At 36.7% G+C, this 14,511-nt stretch overlaps 1 protein-coding gene across 3 annotated transcripts in view; it reads left to right on the top strand.

The window, feature by feature from the left end:
* Positions 1–10,459, top strand: part of CADM2 (cell adhesion molecule 2) — a 607,631-nt gene extending 597,172 nt beyond the window's left edge. For all 3 annotated transcript variants that reach the window (XM_050331258.1, XM_050331256.1, XM_050331257.1), the window contains 2 exons: positions 1,085–1,210; positions 2,791–10,459. In XM_050331258.1, coding sequence (XP_050187215.1) covers positions 1,085–1,210; positions 2,791–2,909 — 245 coding nt within the window. In that variant the 3' untranslated portion in view covers positions 2,910–10,459. The remainder of the gene's footprint in view (positions 1–1,084; positions 1,211–2,790) is intronic.
* The last annotated feature ends 4,052 nt before the right edge of the window (positions 10,460–14,511 follow it).

The raw sequence follows: 14,511 nt of genomic DNA, 5'->3' as shown, positions 1-14,511 counted from the left end.
CCTTTTTCAAAGCAAAGAAGTTGTTTGCAAACTATTTGTGGAATATAAACAGCTCATACAAGGGAAATGCCCTTGAAGCAGTGAGAGTGGACTGATTGCAGCATACAGTACATGCTAATAGCATCTTCAGAGAATTACTATTACTTCATAGGAGAGGCGTTTTCATTATAATAAAAATCTTACCATGATCCTTAGATTGAATTTTTACCTTTATCTGGTGAGTCAACAGTCACAGGTTGCTGGTTCATTGTTGAAAAGCTCCTAAGAATTACTCACCACTAAGTAAGGCCATTTCCCATGATTGCTTCTTTGCAACTCTTGTGAAGCATCAGGCAATGTAACAGGCTCATGGCCAGCACAGAAAGCTTGAATCTGACAGCATTGCTAGAGCTCTGAACAGAGTTAATAAAATGAACCTGCTAATACATGGTTATATCTATTGCGGCTGACTCGCACTGGGTATTAATCAAGCAGTCATAGTAAGTTCACAAACTGACACTTGAGACTGAATGATGATCTTTCAGGTTACCTGATACCTTTATCTGACCAAATTCATGCAGACTCAGCCATGTGCAGAGGAGAGCTCGGCACGGCTGCACTTTATCTACCTTTTTATTTCTGGTGCAATAGGATAGGAATGAAGAGAAAAGAACATATAAGGGTTCCCCATTGAGAATCAATTCTATAAATTATGTATTATGCAGACACTATTCTGCTGATGCTATCCAATCCTCAATTCTCAGTTCCTTGTTTTTCCTTCTATAAATAGCTATGGCCAGGTTTTCAGTTGTGAAATGATGAGGACAAAACTACAAACCTTTCCCATTTAATAACCTCTGCCAAAAGAAGAATAAGGTAATATTTTTTCATAACAGCAATGTCCTCAGGGTTTTAGCAATCTGGGAATACAAGCAGCACTGTGTTGTTGATAAGTTACTGGGGGTAAAAGTGGGAATAACCATGTTGAATATTAAAGAAGGAAATGCCCTATTTTCAGGATGATCAGTATAAAGCTTGGTATTCTGAATTTTCCTGTCACATTTTGTCTGGTAGGACCACTCTTGCTTTTTTTTTCTCCCTCCAGATCCAAATGCTTTGGCTGGACAGACCGGACCTGACCACGCTCTTATAGGAGGAATAGTGGCTGTAGTTGTCTTTGTAACACTATGTTCTATAATTCTCCTTGGTCGATACCTGGCAAGACATAAAGGTAGGGCAGATTTAGCAGAAGTTCCATCACTTTTGGAAGCAGGGCCCGAATTCACCTGGGAGTGCCATTCCCCTTCGCCTTCCCCCATCTGCTAAATGCTTTGAGTAAAAGAGTTTAGTTCACAGTCCAGTTGCAAGTGAAGCACCTGTGAATTTTGCCCAGTTTTCCAGTGGGCTGGCTAAGGCAAAGGACATGTCATCTTATAAGTCAGTTATTCAGAGAGACTAAGAGGTAAGATTGCCTCTTGGTTTTGGCCCTTAACCTAGACACTTAATTACATGATCCCATAGTTTTAACTAGTATATCAATTCAGCAGAATATATATACGTATATATATATATCAAGTGAACAAGATTTTTCATTTTAATAAATTATGCTGATATTTTAAGTGTGTATTCAAAAGATAATATTAGAAACCAGTGGTGAATTTTCAAATCAGTTTACAAGGATCCCTCTGGAATAAGGGGTTAATTCCTGGGACAATCTTTACTTTGTTCAGTGATTTCACCTTAGTAATTCTGCTATTTTCTTTTTCAGTCCCCTCTGCCCTTAGAGATAACAGGGATGGAGTGACACTGATTTCTGACTTCCCTAAGATTTGATTTTGACCTAGCTAATTCCAAAATCATTTCTTGAGATTTAACCTCTGCAAGTTTTGTAGACCTGTTGTTAAAACTTAGTTGATTCCATGCCACTCCCCTCAAAAAATTTTTAAAAAGGAATGAAGAGAGGATGAGTGTTGGTATTAATTAATTAAATCTCATGTTAGATGATCATATGCCTAGCAAACATAAGCTCATAAAGACATCTTTTTAATTCCATTGGACTGTGTGAGGAAAAACCAAGATTATTTTTTTAATGAGCCAATGAAAGTGTGTCTCTTCTGTTTTACTTTTCTGAATGAACAGTTATACTTCTTATGCCAACATAAATAATGCTTCTGACAAAGGGAAAGTTGACTCTTGTACACAATTCTTTTTATTCATATCCGGAGCGTAAAGATAGCTGGGATAGTATAATGTGACTTGGTTCAGATAATAAAACTGCCTCAATTTTGTAATTCTTAAACTACTAAATTCTTTCATTGATACAGTTATGTAAAATAAAGCATAGATATGATCAAGAAAGAAGTACAAATAATCAGTGGCCATTAAAATAAAATGAAAACCAAAATACCTTTATGAATATCTAAGTCTTCAAAGTTAGTTTGGTTTTGATAGGTAATTACTCCGTGAAACAACCAAGATTTTATCACTTACTCTAGAACTGCAAAATGTATTGCATATTACTACAGTTAGATAAAGTGGATTTTTATTAAAATAATTCCTTAATTTATTGTGAATATAATGTAGTTTGTGTATGTGCATTAGCAGTATAAAAAGTGTAAATATTTCTTAAGCAAATGAGAAAGTTGATCATACCTTTATGATGCATACTAAGACTGTGTAAAAATATTTGTCCATTCATGAAATAATCGGAGCATTGTTAGAAATGTACTTCCTATAATGCAGCGTAAAACTAAAAAAAAAACCTAATCTTTCTCTTTTTTTTTTTCTTGTCTGTTGTACTGATTCCTATAGGAACATATTTAACAAATGAAGCAAAAGGAGCTGAAGATGCACCTGATGCCGACACAGCCATTATCAATGCAGAAGGCAGCCAAGTCAATGCAGAGGAGAAAAAGGAGTATTTCATTTAGATGCAGAGCTAGAATCTTGGAGTTTTACTTATCAGGCTGACTGCTGGAGAAAACTGGCTATCATTTCTCAGAATTCATTTCTGCCATCTTCTGCTATCTTTATTAACTCTCATACCTGCTATAAGTAGCCAGTTTATGCCAACAATCAGCTGTTGACATCATCATTCTATAATTACAGTATCATGCGTAAAACAGGACATTTCTTATTGCCTAAAAATCATATCCACTGCTCTCTTAACATACAGTGCTTGAATATACAGCCTTAACAATGTTAATCATCATCTTAATCCAAGTTTTCTACATTTTTAAATGTTATGCAGCTTTCTTTTTCAGTTTTCTTTTATCATGTCCCTACTAGTATGTCATAGAACAAAATTCATAACGAATACTATTAGGTAAGGTCCTAATTTACTCACAGAAAATGTTAAGTCTAAGATTAGAGGTTTACAAAGAATGTTTTATATGTGTCTATCTGTAATTCAGAGAGCAACTTGTTTTTGAAACATCTGCCCTTGGAAACACAATTTGAAATCTGTTTAGTATAGTTTCCTTTATGTTCGGGTTTGGTGGAAAAAAAAGATCAGCCCAGTGAATTTTTTTGTTTTGTTTTGTTTTGCTTTGCTTTGTTATGATTGAAGTGGTACCTTGATAACAATGCCATGTTTCAGTGGTGAAAACATGCTGAATAGCTATACAGATTCTGCAAAGTTAGATAATAGTGCTTTATTTGAAACAATTTGTCCTACCCTTTTACTGGCTTTTGGAATCACAAAGATTAGAGAACTTTCTGAGTAATTTATGTTTTTATAATTTATTTGCTAAACATGAACTCACCTGCCTACTCAAATTTGAAGTGTTCATGGGACACAACTGCAAGGCATTTTAGTATCTGTATATAGTGCATATAATAAATTCAATTAAACATTATTTGATACATATTCAACTTTTTTTTGGCAGTAGCTAAGTCAGTCACAAGTAAGCATTTTCTAATGTCCATTATATCCCTTTAGATATGACTCAAATCAATATTCTGAGTAGATAACATGTATTAGTATTTTTTTGTCTGTATGTCCTAGCACTGTTCAGCAGCAAACTTTTCTAGTTCTTGTTAATTTTTTCTTTGTTATACAATGGAAGCACAATGTTATATGGGAAGGTAGTTTTAAGCTAACAACCAGTGCACAGCCTCAGGTTTTAAATTACAACCACATTTGATTACTATCCTTAAAAAATACTATTGAGTTGCTAAAATTCTCAATTTTTAGTTTGGCAGTTCCAGAGCTGCTTCTCTATGTTGGTTTGCCAAAAAAAAAAAAAAAGAAAAAGGAAAAAATTAAAAAAAAAAAAAGAAAGAAAAAAAAAGAAAAAAGAAAAAAAAGAAAAATTAAAAATAGAAGTGGTAAAACAAAAGATATATGTTTTGTGTATACAGTAAATGGACTAATTCTTTATATTAAATTCCTGTCTATGCATTTTGTGAGGTACAAACTTATGTCACCGTGAATGATAGAGAATTCCTGCCATGCTTTTAGCTCCACAGTGAAAGTCTCTGTTTGGATTATTTCTGAAATTTTTTTTTGTGTAATTGACAGCTGAAAAATCACATGCTCTTAAATATGACAACAAAACACTGTAAGCCCATCGGCTTATTTCCTCTTCCAATGAAATGAAAAGGTTGCCATAACAGCTCTTGGGAACGATTCTACACTGGAGAACGTGAGTTAGCCTAGCTGGAGCTTGTTTTGCTCCTACGTTTTGCACCTTTGTCAAAAAAAAAAAAAAAAAAAAGTATTTCTCTCTGGTTGCTGTATTTGTGAAGCATAAAAGCATGATGGTCTGCTGTAAAGGACTTTCTCCTGGGATTTTATTTTTGTGTGGGGAAGGGAGAGTTTGGAGTATGACATCATGTAGTATGGTAAAATGGAAGATAAAGGTGCTGTGTCAGATTATTTATCAGAAGAATATAAACCTTTTAAGGACAATATTAGAGTATTTTAATTGTTTTTGTTGAAGCATTTATCTTGTTAATTTCTAAGAAAAAAAGGTGACGTCAATCAAAGCAGCACTTTTTTTCAAAATATACAGACATAAATAATATGATGTGGTTGAGTGTTAACATAATAAATCATATACAGTATGACATTTTAAAGAAATAAGTCTGCATTGATGTGATTGCATGCTTGTTTTTACAGTTCACTCCATACCCATCTGTGGAAAAATGCAATAATATGTTAATATAATATGGTAGTTTGAGAGAACCAGGTAGGTGCTACTAGACACATTGAAAACTAGTATAGGTTTACAAGATATTCATGTCTTTCAAAACATACACATGTGAAAGGCTGGCAAAGGAAGTTATTCAGTTTAATACCAAAAATATCAGTTCTTATCACAGCAGTGACATTAAGTTACATTAGCTACAGTACAGTATCACCTATGACAAATTTTTATTTCAGGACCTGGGGCCCAGTTCAACGAAGCTTTTAAGCACATAGTCAGCTTCGGGCATCAGAGAAGTTCCACTGGAGTATAAGGCACTATTCATATGCTTAAAAAATAAGTGCTTCCCTGGATGAGAGCCTTATTTGCTCCAGTGGAATTCCCCACCTGCGTGGTGTTTACAACTTTTTTCATTCTTCTGAACTCCAGCTTGTTTTAATGGTAGAATTGTTACTTGAATCATTGCCCTACCAAGGTCAGGTAGGACCTTCCAAAGGAGAATTGGCCTTGTGGTAACAATTTCTAACCATTTTCTCCGGTGGCATAGAAACAGCATTTCAACTTGGCAAAAAAAAAAAAAAAAAGAAAATATATATAAATTGTACTGATATAAATTGTACTGTTAAACTAGTTTTCATTGGCTTTCAATTAAAACTTCTCACATGTGCCCTTTTTTAACGCAGTTGATCTTCCATTATCTTGTGCCTGGTGATGTCCCTTGCATCTGGGCACAGCACAGGTGTGAGAAACCCCACACAGAGCATTCTACCTGGGTAGCACTTTGCAGGCCTGTCTGGTTTTCACGGGTTGAAATTACTACACTAGGTGTAAAGAGGCATCCCTCTTTTCTGTGAGCAGAATCATGGCTCAGCATGATCAACTCAATCACATTAAGTAGGCTAAAAGCCAGTTGTCCATTCCCTTTGTCCAAGTTCCCATTCTGAAAAATTGCTTTTACTAAGGTGTGAGGTGTCCATCGAGTGTGTAAAATGGAGGTCCTGAATGGGAACCACCTTTGTTCACGATGTATGTGACATCCTCTCCCACACTTAACTTGCAGAGTAGTTTTCTCAAGACCAGGTAGCTAGTTTCTGCCAGTGTACTGTTTACAGTGTCTATTTGCTGATTATTTTTAAACTTTTTGATGTAGATTTTTTTTTTTAACGCTTCAAGAACATTCTCATGATTTGAACAAGAAAGCGGTGCATCAGAAGACAAGGGGTGCATCATCCCACTCTTTTAGTGTCATCTGACAAACCAAGAGACAGTTTAAGGAACCTGATGTTTAACTTGAGGCTCAGAGTTTAAGCTAGAACACTTCAAAAAGTTTCCACATTTACTTAAGGATGGTTCGTCTTGCACTGAGACTCCCTCTATAAAGGAACACATGAAGAAAACCAACTTTTCTAAGTAAGACATGAAAGTCAACATCTTGTGTATTTTCATTGCAGTATAATATATATATATATATACCTATTTCAATGAAAAGAAAGGACAGAATCATCTGTAATTATGTAATTCATGATTGTAACAGCACTGAAGTTACCATGTACGCACATGTACAGTAGCTCTTTCAACAGTTACAGTGTAGTTACATGTAATTCCCTGTAACATAGCAGTTATAGTGTAATTTAGTGCCACTTATTGTAAAGTGTTACCAAAAGGAAAATGGAGTTCTTACCTTTACAATTCCATTCAAATTAAAGGTAAGTTTATTAAATTAGCATCGTAAATCTGATATTGCATTTCTTGATTAAGGAGGTGATTTAAAACTTCATGTTCACACTGCAGCTTCCCCCACCACTTACCCAGACTCCTCCAAATGTCTATTCTCTACGCTCCTAGGAACTGGTAATCTGTGATGAACATACCAAAAATCCCAGCTACTTCAACTTTAATTGAATAAGCTGTCTAATGGAGAAAAACAAACAACAACAAAAATAACGAGTAATGCTTTTTATTAAGTGGCACAAAGTACACACTAAAAACTATGCAAAAATATAGGTAAATACAGTGTACTTACATGTAAGTATCTTGTACTTGCTGTGTATGGATATTGGAAAACCGTGTAATTATAATATGCATTTTGATTATTTCAGGAAGGGGGTGACCCCTGACAGTCACAAGGAAAAAGCGGAAGGTACATGTACAAGCAGTGGATATCCTAATGCAATATGTGTAATTCCTCTACTTGCGATGACAACTAATTTATAAAAATGCTTATACCACTCCTCATTCTCACTAGCTTTGCTTTCCATTTCTTGGAGGCTCATTAAATATCACTGAAACACCTTTAGGCAAAGTAAGGCACTGACTCCGCTAATGGCTTGGCTGCCAGCGCTCTATCTGGCAACGCTGTTCTGTAATCTTATTTCTGGCTCAACAGCACAAGTTTCCTCTTTTTTTCTGTCCTCAAGGGAACCTAGTATGTTAAGATGCTGAAATATGCTGCCATATGCCCTGGTATTTTTAGCATGAACAACAGAGAAAGAGAGAGAAAGAGAGAGAGCTGCATTCTTCTGACCCCTATTTTGCTGAATCACCTCACCTGGAATTTCCACTACTTTCTCAGTAACGCCAGGTAATGTTACATTGTAAGTACAAAATGCTTCCATTAAAGTACAGAGGATGCCTTTAATTATAACGCTAACATTTTGTAAACATGAAGTTTTGTATTACTGAGCTTTTTGCTTCTTGACACGTTTCCATCATACCCTTCCAGAAGAAATGCACTGAAAGACAGATAACATAGAGCAGCAAATGAAGAAAAGAATATTGTAAGCCTTCTTGTGGTGGCCATTGCTATAACCCTCCTTTGTGTCCTGTGTAACAGGCAAATACATGCATTTAGAAACTGCCATTAGCACCATTCCACACTATACTGTTCCTAGAATATGACATCTACCTCTTAGTCTTAATACTAGCTATGAGATATTTGTATACATTTTAAATACTACTGAACCTTTGGTTTAGTCTTGAAACTATATCACTGTATTTATTTTTTTTCTGTTAAAACTATAAAAAAATATTGCCTGGGTTCATAATTCTTGCCCTGTTCTTGAGTAATTTTTGGGTAGTTTGAGCTTTTAACAGGGCATAAAGACACAGCCTCAGCTGGTATAAATCAGCTTCACTCTGTTGCCTTAAATGTGGGCCAATTTACACTGGCTGGGGATTCATCCCAAACAGCTTAAAAATAAACTGCTATAACACATCAATATTTAGTCAGCACTAGATAATGATGTGCAATCCAACTGCAACACAGTTCTTACCAGTAAGGCGTGCAGGTACGAAGAGAAACTTTTAAAAGCACATGCAAGCTTTTGAATTAAATATGCAATATCACTACTGTTTAGATATCCTGACTTGTCTCTTACTTATTTAAGCATAATAATGCCAGGGCATGTTTACATTTAAAACACTCAATGCGTGGGGAACAGAGAAGGACTCTTGCAAACGGTAGGAGAAAATTAAATGGATAGAGCAGCCTTTGATGTCAACACAGCAGAGTAGAAACTCTTTTCAAGAGTAGGACTTCCTGCTTGGTTTTTCAGAGTGGACCTTGTGCATTAAAAGAAACTAGCACAGTTCCTTCTTGCTATCGAGGAATCTAACCCAGCACTCTGCACTTCTTTTAACTCAGGAGAAAATAAGGGTACAAACATGGTTTAACAGCACACTTCTGTATCACTCCACATCCTCAGGATGCTCCAAGCCTTGTGCGCTTCCAGCAGCCCTTAAGGGAATTCTTCCAGCATCTAGGAATCATCTTGTTGCCAAGCTGTGTTCGTTTTCTTCAGCAGTGTTTAGTGTACTCACAACCAGACAGAAGGTGTGAAGCCAGTATGATGACTTTACAGTACTAGGGGCTTCCAGAGCCATGCAATAGATGGAAAAAATAGAAGAAAAAAAATTCTTTGTGGCTTCTGTGTTTACTGTAGATCTGCCCTCCACATTCTGTGTCTTAAAACATTTATTCTCTGCTGGGCTAAAAGCAGCGATCTAATTGGAAAGGAGCAGTCTGTGCAACTATTAAAGAAAAGTTCAAGGATTTTTGTTGCTTCTGTTTTTTAAGATTTCAGGTGCAAAGCCAAGCCTGTTGGGGTCAGCACTTTAGCACTTTCCCTGTGTTCAGGGTCAAGCCAACAGTGTTTCATTTGTGAGCTCTGATCTCACATTTCAGCACAAACAGACAGCCTTATGCTGCCCTTATGCATAGTGCTGGAAATCACCAATGCTTTTTTCTCCTAAACATGCTAATTTTCCTCTATCTTATTCCAAAATGAAATATTGAAGGGTTTATATAATAAGTTTAAAGGGAGGGATTTTAAACTAATAACTTGTAGAGAAAATGGCAAGGATGATCATCAATTCTTTGTGTTGATTATAAAGAGGAGGATAATCTTTAATTGCTGGGCTGATTTCTTTATCATTTCCTCTTTCTCTCCTTTCTATGCATATTGATTAATGTTAGTAAATATGCAGTTTCACAAGTTGTCCTTTTTCAGTGGATGCAGATTTGCTTATATCCCTCTATAGCTTCCATAAAAATATGCAAATATAACCTACAGTCATCTGCTTCTGCCTAAACAGTGAGGCAAGAGAGTGAGCTCATGGATTACTGGATTCATATATGTCCTGCTTCCATAAAAATTGAGTACAATACGCCTATTGATTAGAAGACAACAAGGCTCAAGTCCTTAATGCACATGTTTGAGTTGCTATTTAGCTCTTTTTCAAAAGAATTATAAAGCAATCCTTGTGCATCCTTTACTTTTAGCCTAGATATTTTATAACTACAAAAAACCTTCAGTTCAGCAGGAAGTTTCCTAGAATAAATAATAAGGCATAATTTGTGAAAGGACTATAACAACTTCATCTATTCATGGTCAGTGTAAGTGTATTCTCCTAGGAACTCCAGTATACTCTGCTCTTACACTGGCAGTTTATGGCCCTGGAAAGGACATATTTAAATGGGTCGGAAATAAAACCGCTAACCTGTAAAAAAAAAAAAAAAATCCACGGGAATTAAACATATTGCACTGATGATAAGACACATTTACTTCATTTTATTTCCTCATTAAGAACTTTAAGCAGACAAAATGCATATTGTAATGTTGGGTACATGACACTTGCATGTTGCTATGCCTATATACTTACAAAGTATTCAATGTGTACTTAGTGGCGCTTAAAAATGTCATGTACAATTCTTCTAAACATTCTTACAGGGTTCCCATTTGCACTTCATCTTTCAGAAAAGTCTTGTCAGAAAATTGTCTGATGAATATTATTGAAAAAAAATAAAATTTCAATTTTAGTTATCTGTTGGACATTTCTGAATTGTCTATTCATTTTACATATTGCCTGGTGCTTGCCAGTTTGGCAGTGGAGTTGATTTAGACCAGTGGCTGTACACACAGACTGTTCACTGAGCATATTTTGCTGTTTCCACTAGAATTGTTGTAGTCATATTCTTCTCAAAATATTGATTCTGAGATTTTAAACAGAAATCCAAGAAAATAATCCATGAGACACTGGTGTTTTACAGATAATTACAAATTCTGTTATTTTATTTGCTGTTTATATACTATTTACTGTGTATTGCTTTATAGTTTCTTCTGACTGACAGAGTAACAACTGTTGGATTCCATCCACACTGTAGGAGAAATTCATCTTCATGAAGAGGTCAAGTGATGAAAAAGCATTTAAGCCTGTGGGACTTAAATGGTGGATTAGCCCTCTTGAAGGAGCTAGAGAATTCATGCAAGGTTTTCTACACCACTTATCATGCTTGAATTGCTGTTGTAAAGGGCAAGAAGGCCACTGGTCTCAAAGGGAAAGAGACAAATGTCACAGGGAAGAGGAAATTCTGAGAAGGTTCATGTTTGTGAAAAAGAAACGAGTCCCAGATACCGAGAGAGACACTGGTACCTCTGTGCTGAGGATATGCCAGTGCTATTGAGCCTCTCTGATGGCAGAGTTTTCCTGTGACCTAATGAAGCACCCATTTGACAAATGTAGGTTGCTGTTGTATTCAGTGCATTTGTTCTTATCTTTATTGCTTCTTTTCACTAAACCAAAATATGTCCTCTTAAGCGATTTTAAGTGTGCAATAACAATCCTTTTAAATATAGCAACAATGCAGATTTCCTCATGATCCTCAAAGCCACATGCCCGTGATTTAGGGCAAAGTACTCTGGAAATCTGCAGTGTACCCAAGCAAAATGACAGAGTCCAGCAAATGATGCAATCCACCCCTGTATTAATAGTTTTCTGCATTCTAGGTGTAATTTCAGTACTGTGTTGGTTTTCTTCATCAGCCAAAAGTTTACCCAAAGGTAAATGGGCTTTTCTCTGTGACTTTCCATGGTCAAGAGTAGATTCTTACAGTTATCACTCTTAACATGATAGATATCATTTGCATGATTCCCTTAAAAAAAAAAAAAAAAAGAGTCCTAAATCTTTAAATACTACTAACAGATTTTTTTTCTGATCAACAACCAACAAAATACCTCCCCTCTTCCCCACTTCCTGTGGTATTGATTGAGAAGAGTCCCTTTTTCTATGGGTTTTTGGTTTGATTTGGTTTGTGTTTGTTTGGTTTGGTTGTTTTTTGATTGGAGGTGTTTGGGGGTTCTGTGGGGAGTGCCTTTTGTTTGTTTGCTTTCAGTAGGAATACTGTAAGGGGAAACAAACTGTAAAGGCAGCCTGAAATGTCATTGGATACTGAGAATAATTTCACTGTATACATAACCTCTGTACCAGACTGTCATGGCATTATACACTGATGTGTAGAAGAGGCAACTTACCCCTTTTAATAGTCATCGAGCACCTATATGAAGATATACAGAGTTTTTCAAAAGTGGTATTATAGAGCAACACGTGGCCAGGCCCTGTTGGTAAGGGTAAGGTAAAGGTAAGTGCAATTAGTGAAATTCAGAGATAATTAAGTGGGGATAATGAAGATGATTCCTTGCTTGACAAAGCGCTGTAGTATATTGCCTTCTGGTTCTGCTCCAAGCACTTGGCAACATCCTGAGCCATGGGAGGGCACTTTTGATTATCTCTGGGCTCCTTACTTGCCCTAGCTCTTCCTCCTGCTGAGCCTGTAGCAATAGCTTCTCTACTGCTCAGGGCTAAGAGGCTGAAGCCTTATTGATTCTTCAAGCTACACACAGGAAGAAAAGAAGACAGAGAGTGTTTTTAAGCAAGCCGGAAAGATTTTTTAGAAAGAGGCCTCTTCTTTATTCTGTTGCAACTTACAGGAAATTAGCACTAATGTCACCTGGTATGGATAGCAACCATCCCTGCTTGGAGTACTGAGGGGGAGCACATCCTCCGGTCTGTGCCAGCTGGATGGATGAAAAGAGGGAGCAGAGAGGGGAGGCAAAGCTGTGCACATGCCAGGAACATGGGAGACAGGTTTGTCCCTCTTTGGGTGTAGGACCAAAGGGGGAGCATGTTAATCTTCTTTTTAGTCTGTATTCACTACTGGAGATTCAGCTAAAAGAGTTGCAAAAAGAAATTGATCCCACCAGCAGAATCACAAAGCTACTGAGCAGCAGGAAACTGCCTCCAAAAAACTGTTGCCATCATCTGGAAAACAAGCAGTGCTTCCCAATTTCAGGACTTTGAGTTGATTGAACTTATAGAGAGGTGGGAATTTATAGAATACAAAGAAAAGAAGATACAAGAAAATCAGAATTTGGACCTGGACAGATAAAGTTTGGTAGAACATACAAGCAGCAGAAATGAAAAAAATATAATTTGCAAGAGCTTTTAGTTCTGTATAATGGCATTAGTCAGTCCTGTCTCAGGAAAAAATAGAATATTTGATATAATTCTGTCATTTTTCCAGTGCATTTTCACTTCTTCTAGTGCTAATCTCAGAGACAAAAATGCATATACTATGCAGATCCAGTTCAAATACATCACTCACTAACATGGTATGAGATTACCCTCTAGAACAGCAGTAAGCAACATGACTAAGAGCTGTCATATTCATTTTCTCATGCACACCCCGTGAAGGAATGTGTGTGCAATGAAGCATTGCAGTTTATTTTTTTATTTATTTATCTTTTTCATATTTCCCCTATGTTTATGTAAGAAGTTTAGATTTAAAAAGCACTTTGTACTTGAAGATGAAACCAGTACAGTTCGTGACGATCCTGTGTTCCTATGAGATTCAGTGCTCCAGTTTTAGAAAATTCTCCCTGTAAAACCTTCATGTGATAGAGGGATAAAGTTATTGATGATGGTCTATATTTATGAGCTCTAGCAAGCCTTTTAACTGCACTCAAATATGGCCTTTTAAATTAAAGTCCAAGACCTTGGATTAAATTCCAAAAACTACAAGAAGCCAATGTAGGCTGTAAGGAAGCAGGCTGAGCTTGTTTGTTCCTGAGGAGATACATCCAAGTTTTGCAAACCTTTGAAGGTGCAGGAGGAGGATGTTCTTCATGACCAAATATATTGCACGGCTGTAACCCACCACAGAGGTGACACAGATGAACTGCTGCCACCACATTCAAAATGATTCATTGCCTAAAGGTGGTAAAAAGCTGTAGCTCCTGCTGTTTGTTTTCTACCTGCACAGCTACTAGTGCTGCTTTGTGTGGCATAGGTAAACTGACTCTAGGTTTACTCATTTATCAGGAACTTTGGTTGAAAGTTTTTCAGCAGAAGGCATATTCAGGCTTTCTAAAGGAGGCTCTAATATATGAAAAGTGGGATGGGGGAAATAATTTTGGATTTTCTCACCCTACTCAGTACAGCTGGGCAGTATCCACTGAAGAGAGACTCAGCATCGGTACCTGAAGCTGCTGGTTGCTGAACCAAGGACGGGAAGGAAGCTGTTGCTTGTGTCACTGGCTTTGTCTCTGCTGTAGTTTGGCAGAGGATGTGTGGGTCAGCAGAAGCACCAGATCGGGGCATTATTTGATCAACAAATTACATACTTTTCTCTGCCAGCATCATTCTTTATTTCTTTCAAAGTGGGAGGGAAATAGCAAAGATTGTTTCGATGCCTCAGGGGCTTGAATCTACATTTTCATTCAGAAAATGAATCACAATCATCCTGTCTTTCCTTAGGGCAAAACCAAACAAAATCGTATTTCCCTTTAATGCACAAAGCTAACAAATGCTGGTCTTGTAAGGAACTGGAAATAGGGGGAAGAGAATTATGTAAGCTGTGTGGGGTGGAGAAGAACAAGAAATACAAAAAAAGTAAGAAAAAGAAATGTATTGGCAGGAGGAAATGCTGCAATACTTCTCTCAGCACCTAAAGTCTCATAATTAAGTTGTAAATGTGAGGTTCACAATTAAAGAAGGAGAGCATAGCCAAAGATTCGGATAAGACTGCAAAAACTGCTAAGGGCTCAGG

Source organism: Myiozetetes cayanensis, unplaced genomic scaffold (genome assembly GCF_022539395.1).
Source record: "Myiozetetes cayanensis isolate MyiCay16 unplaced genomic scaffold, myiCay2020 scf5-8, whole genome shotgun sequence".
In the NCBI taxonomy this organism is placed as follows: Eukaryota; Metazoa; Chordata; class Aves; order Passeriformes; family Tyrannidae; genus Myiozetetes; species Myiozetetes cayanensis.
The sequence above is the reverse complement of the archived record's forward strand: the minus strand, read 5'-3'. Positions and strand labels throughout refer to the sequence as shown.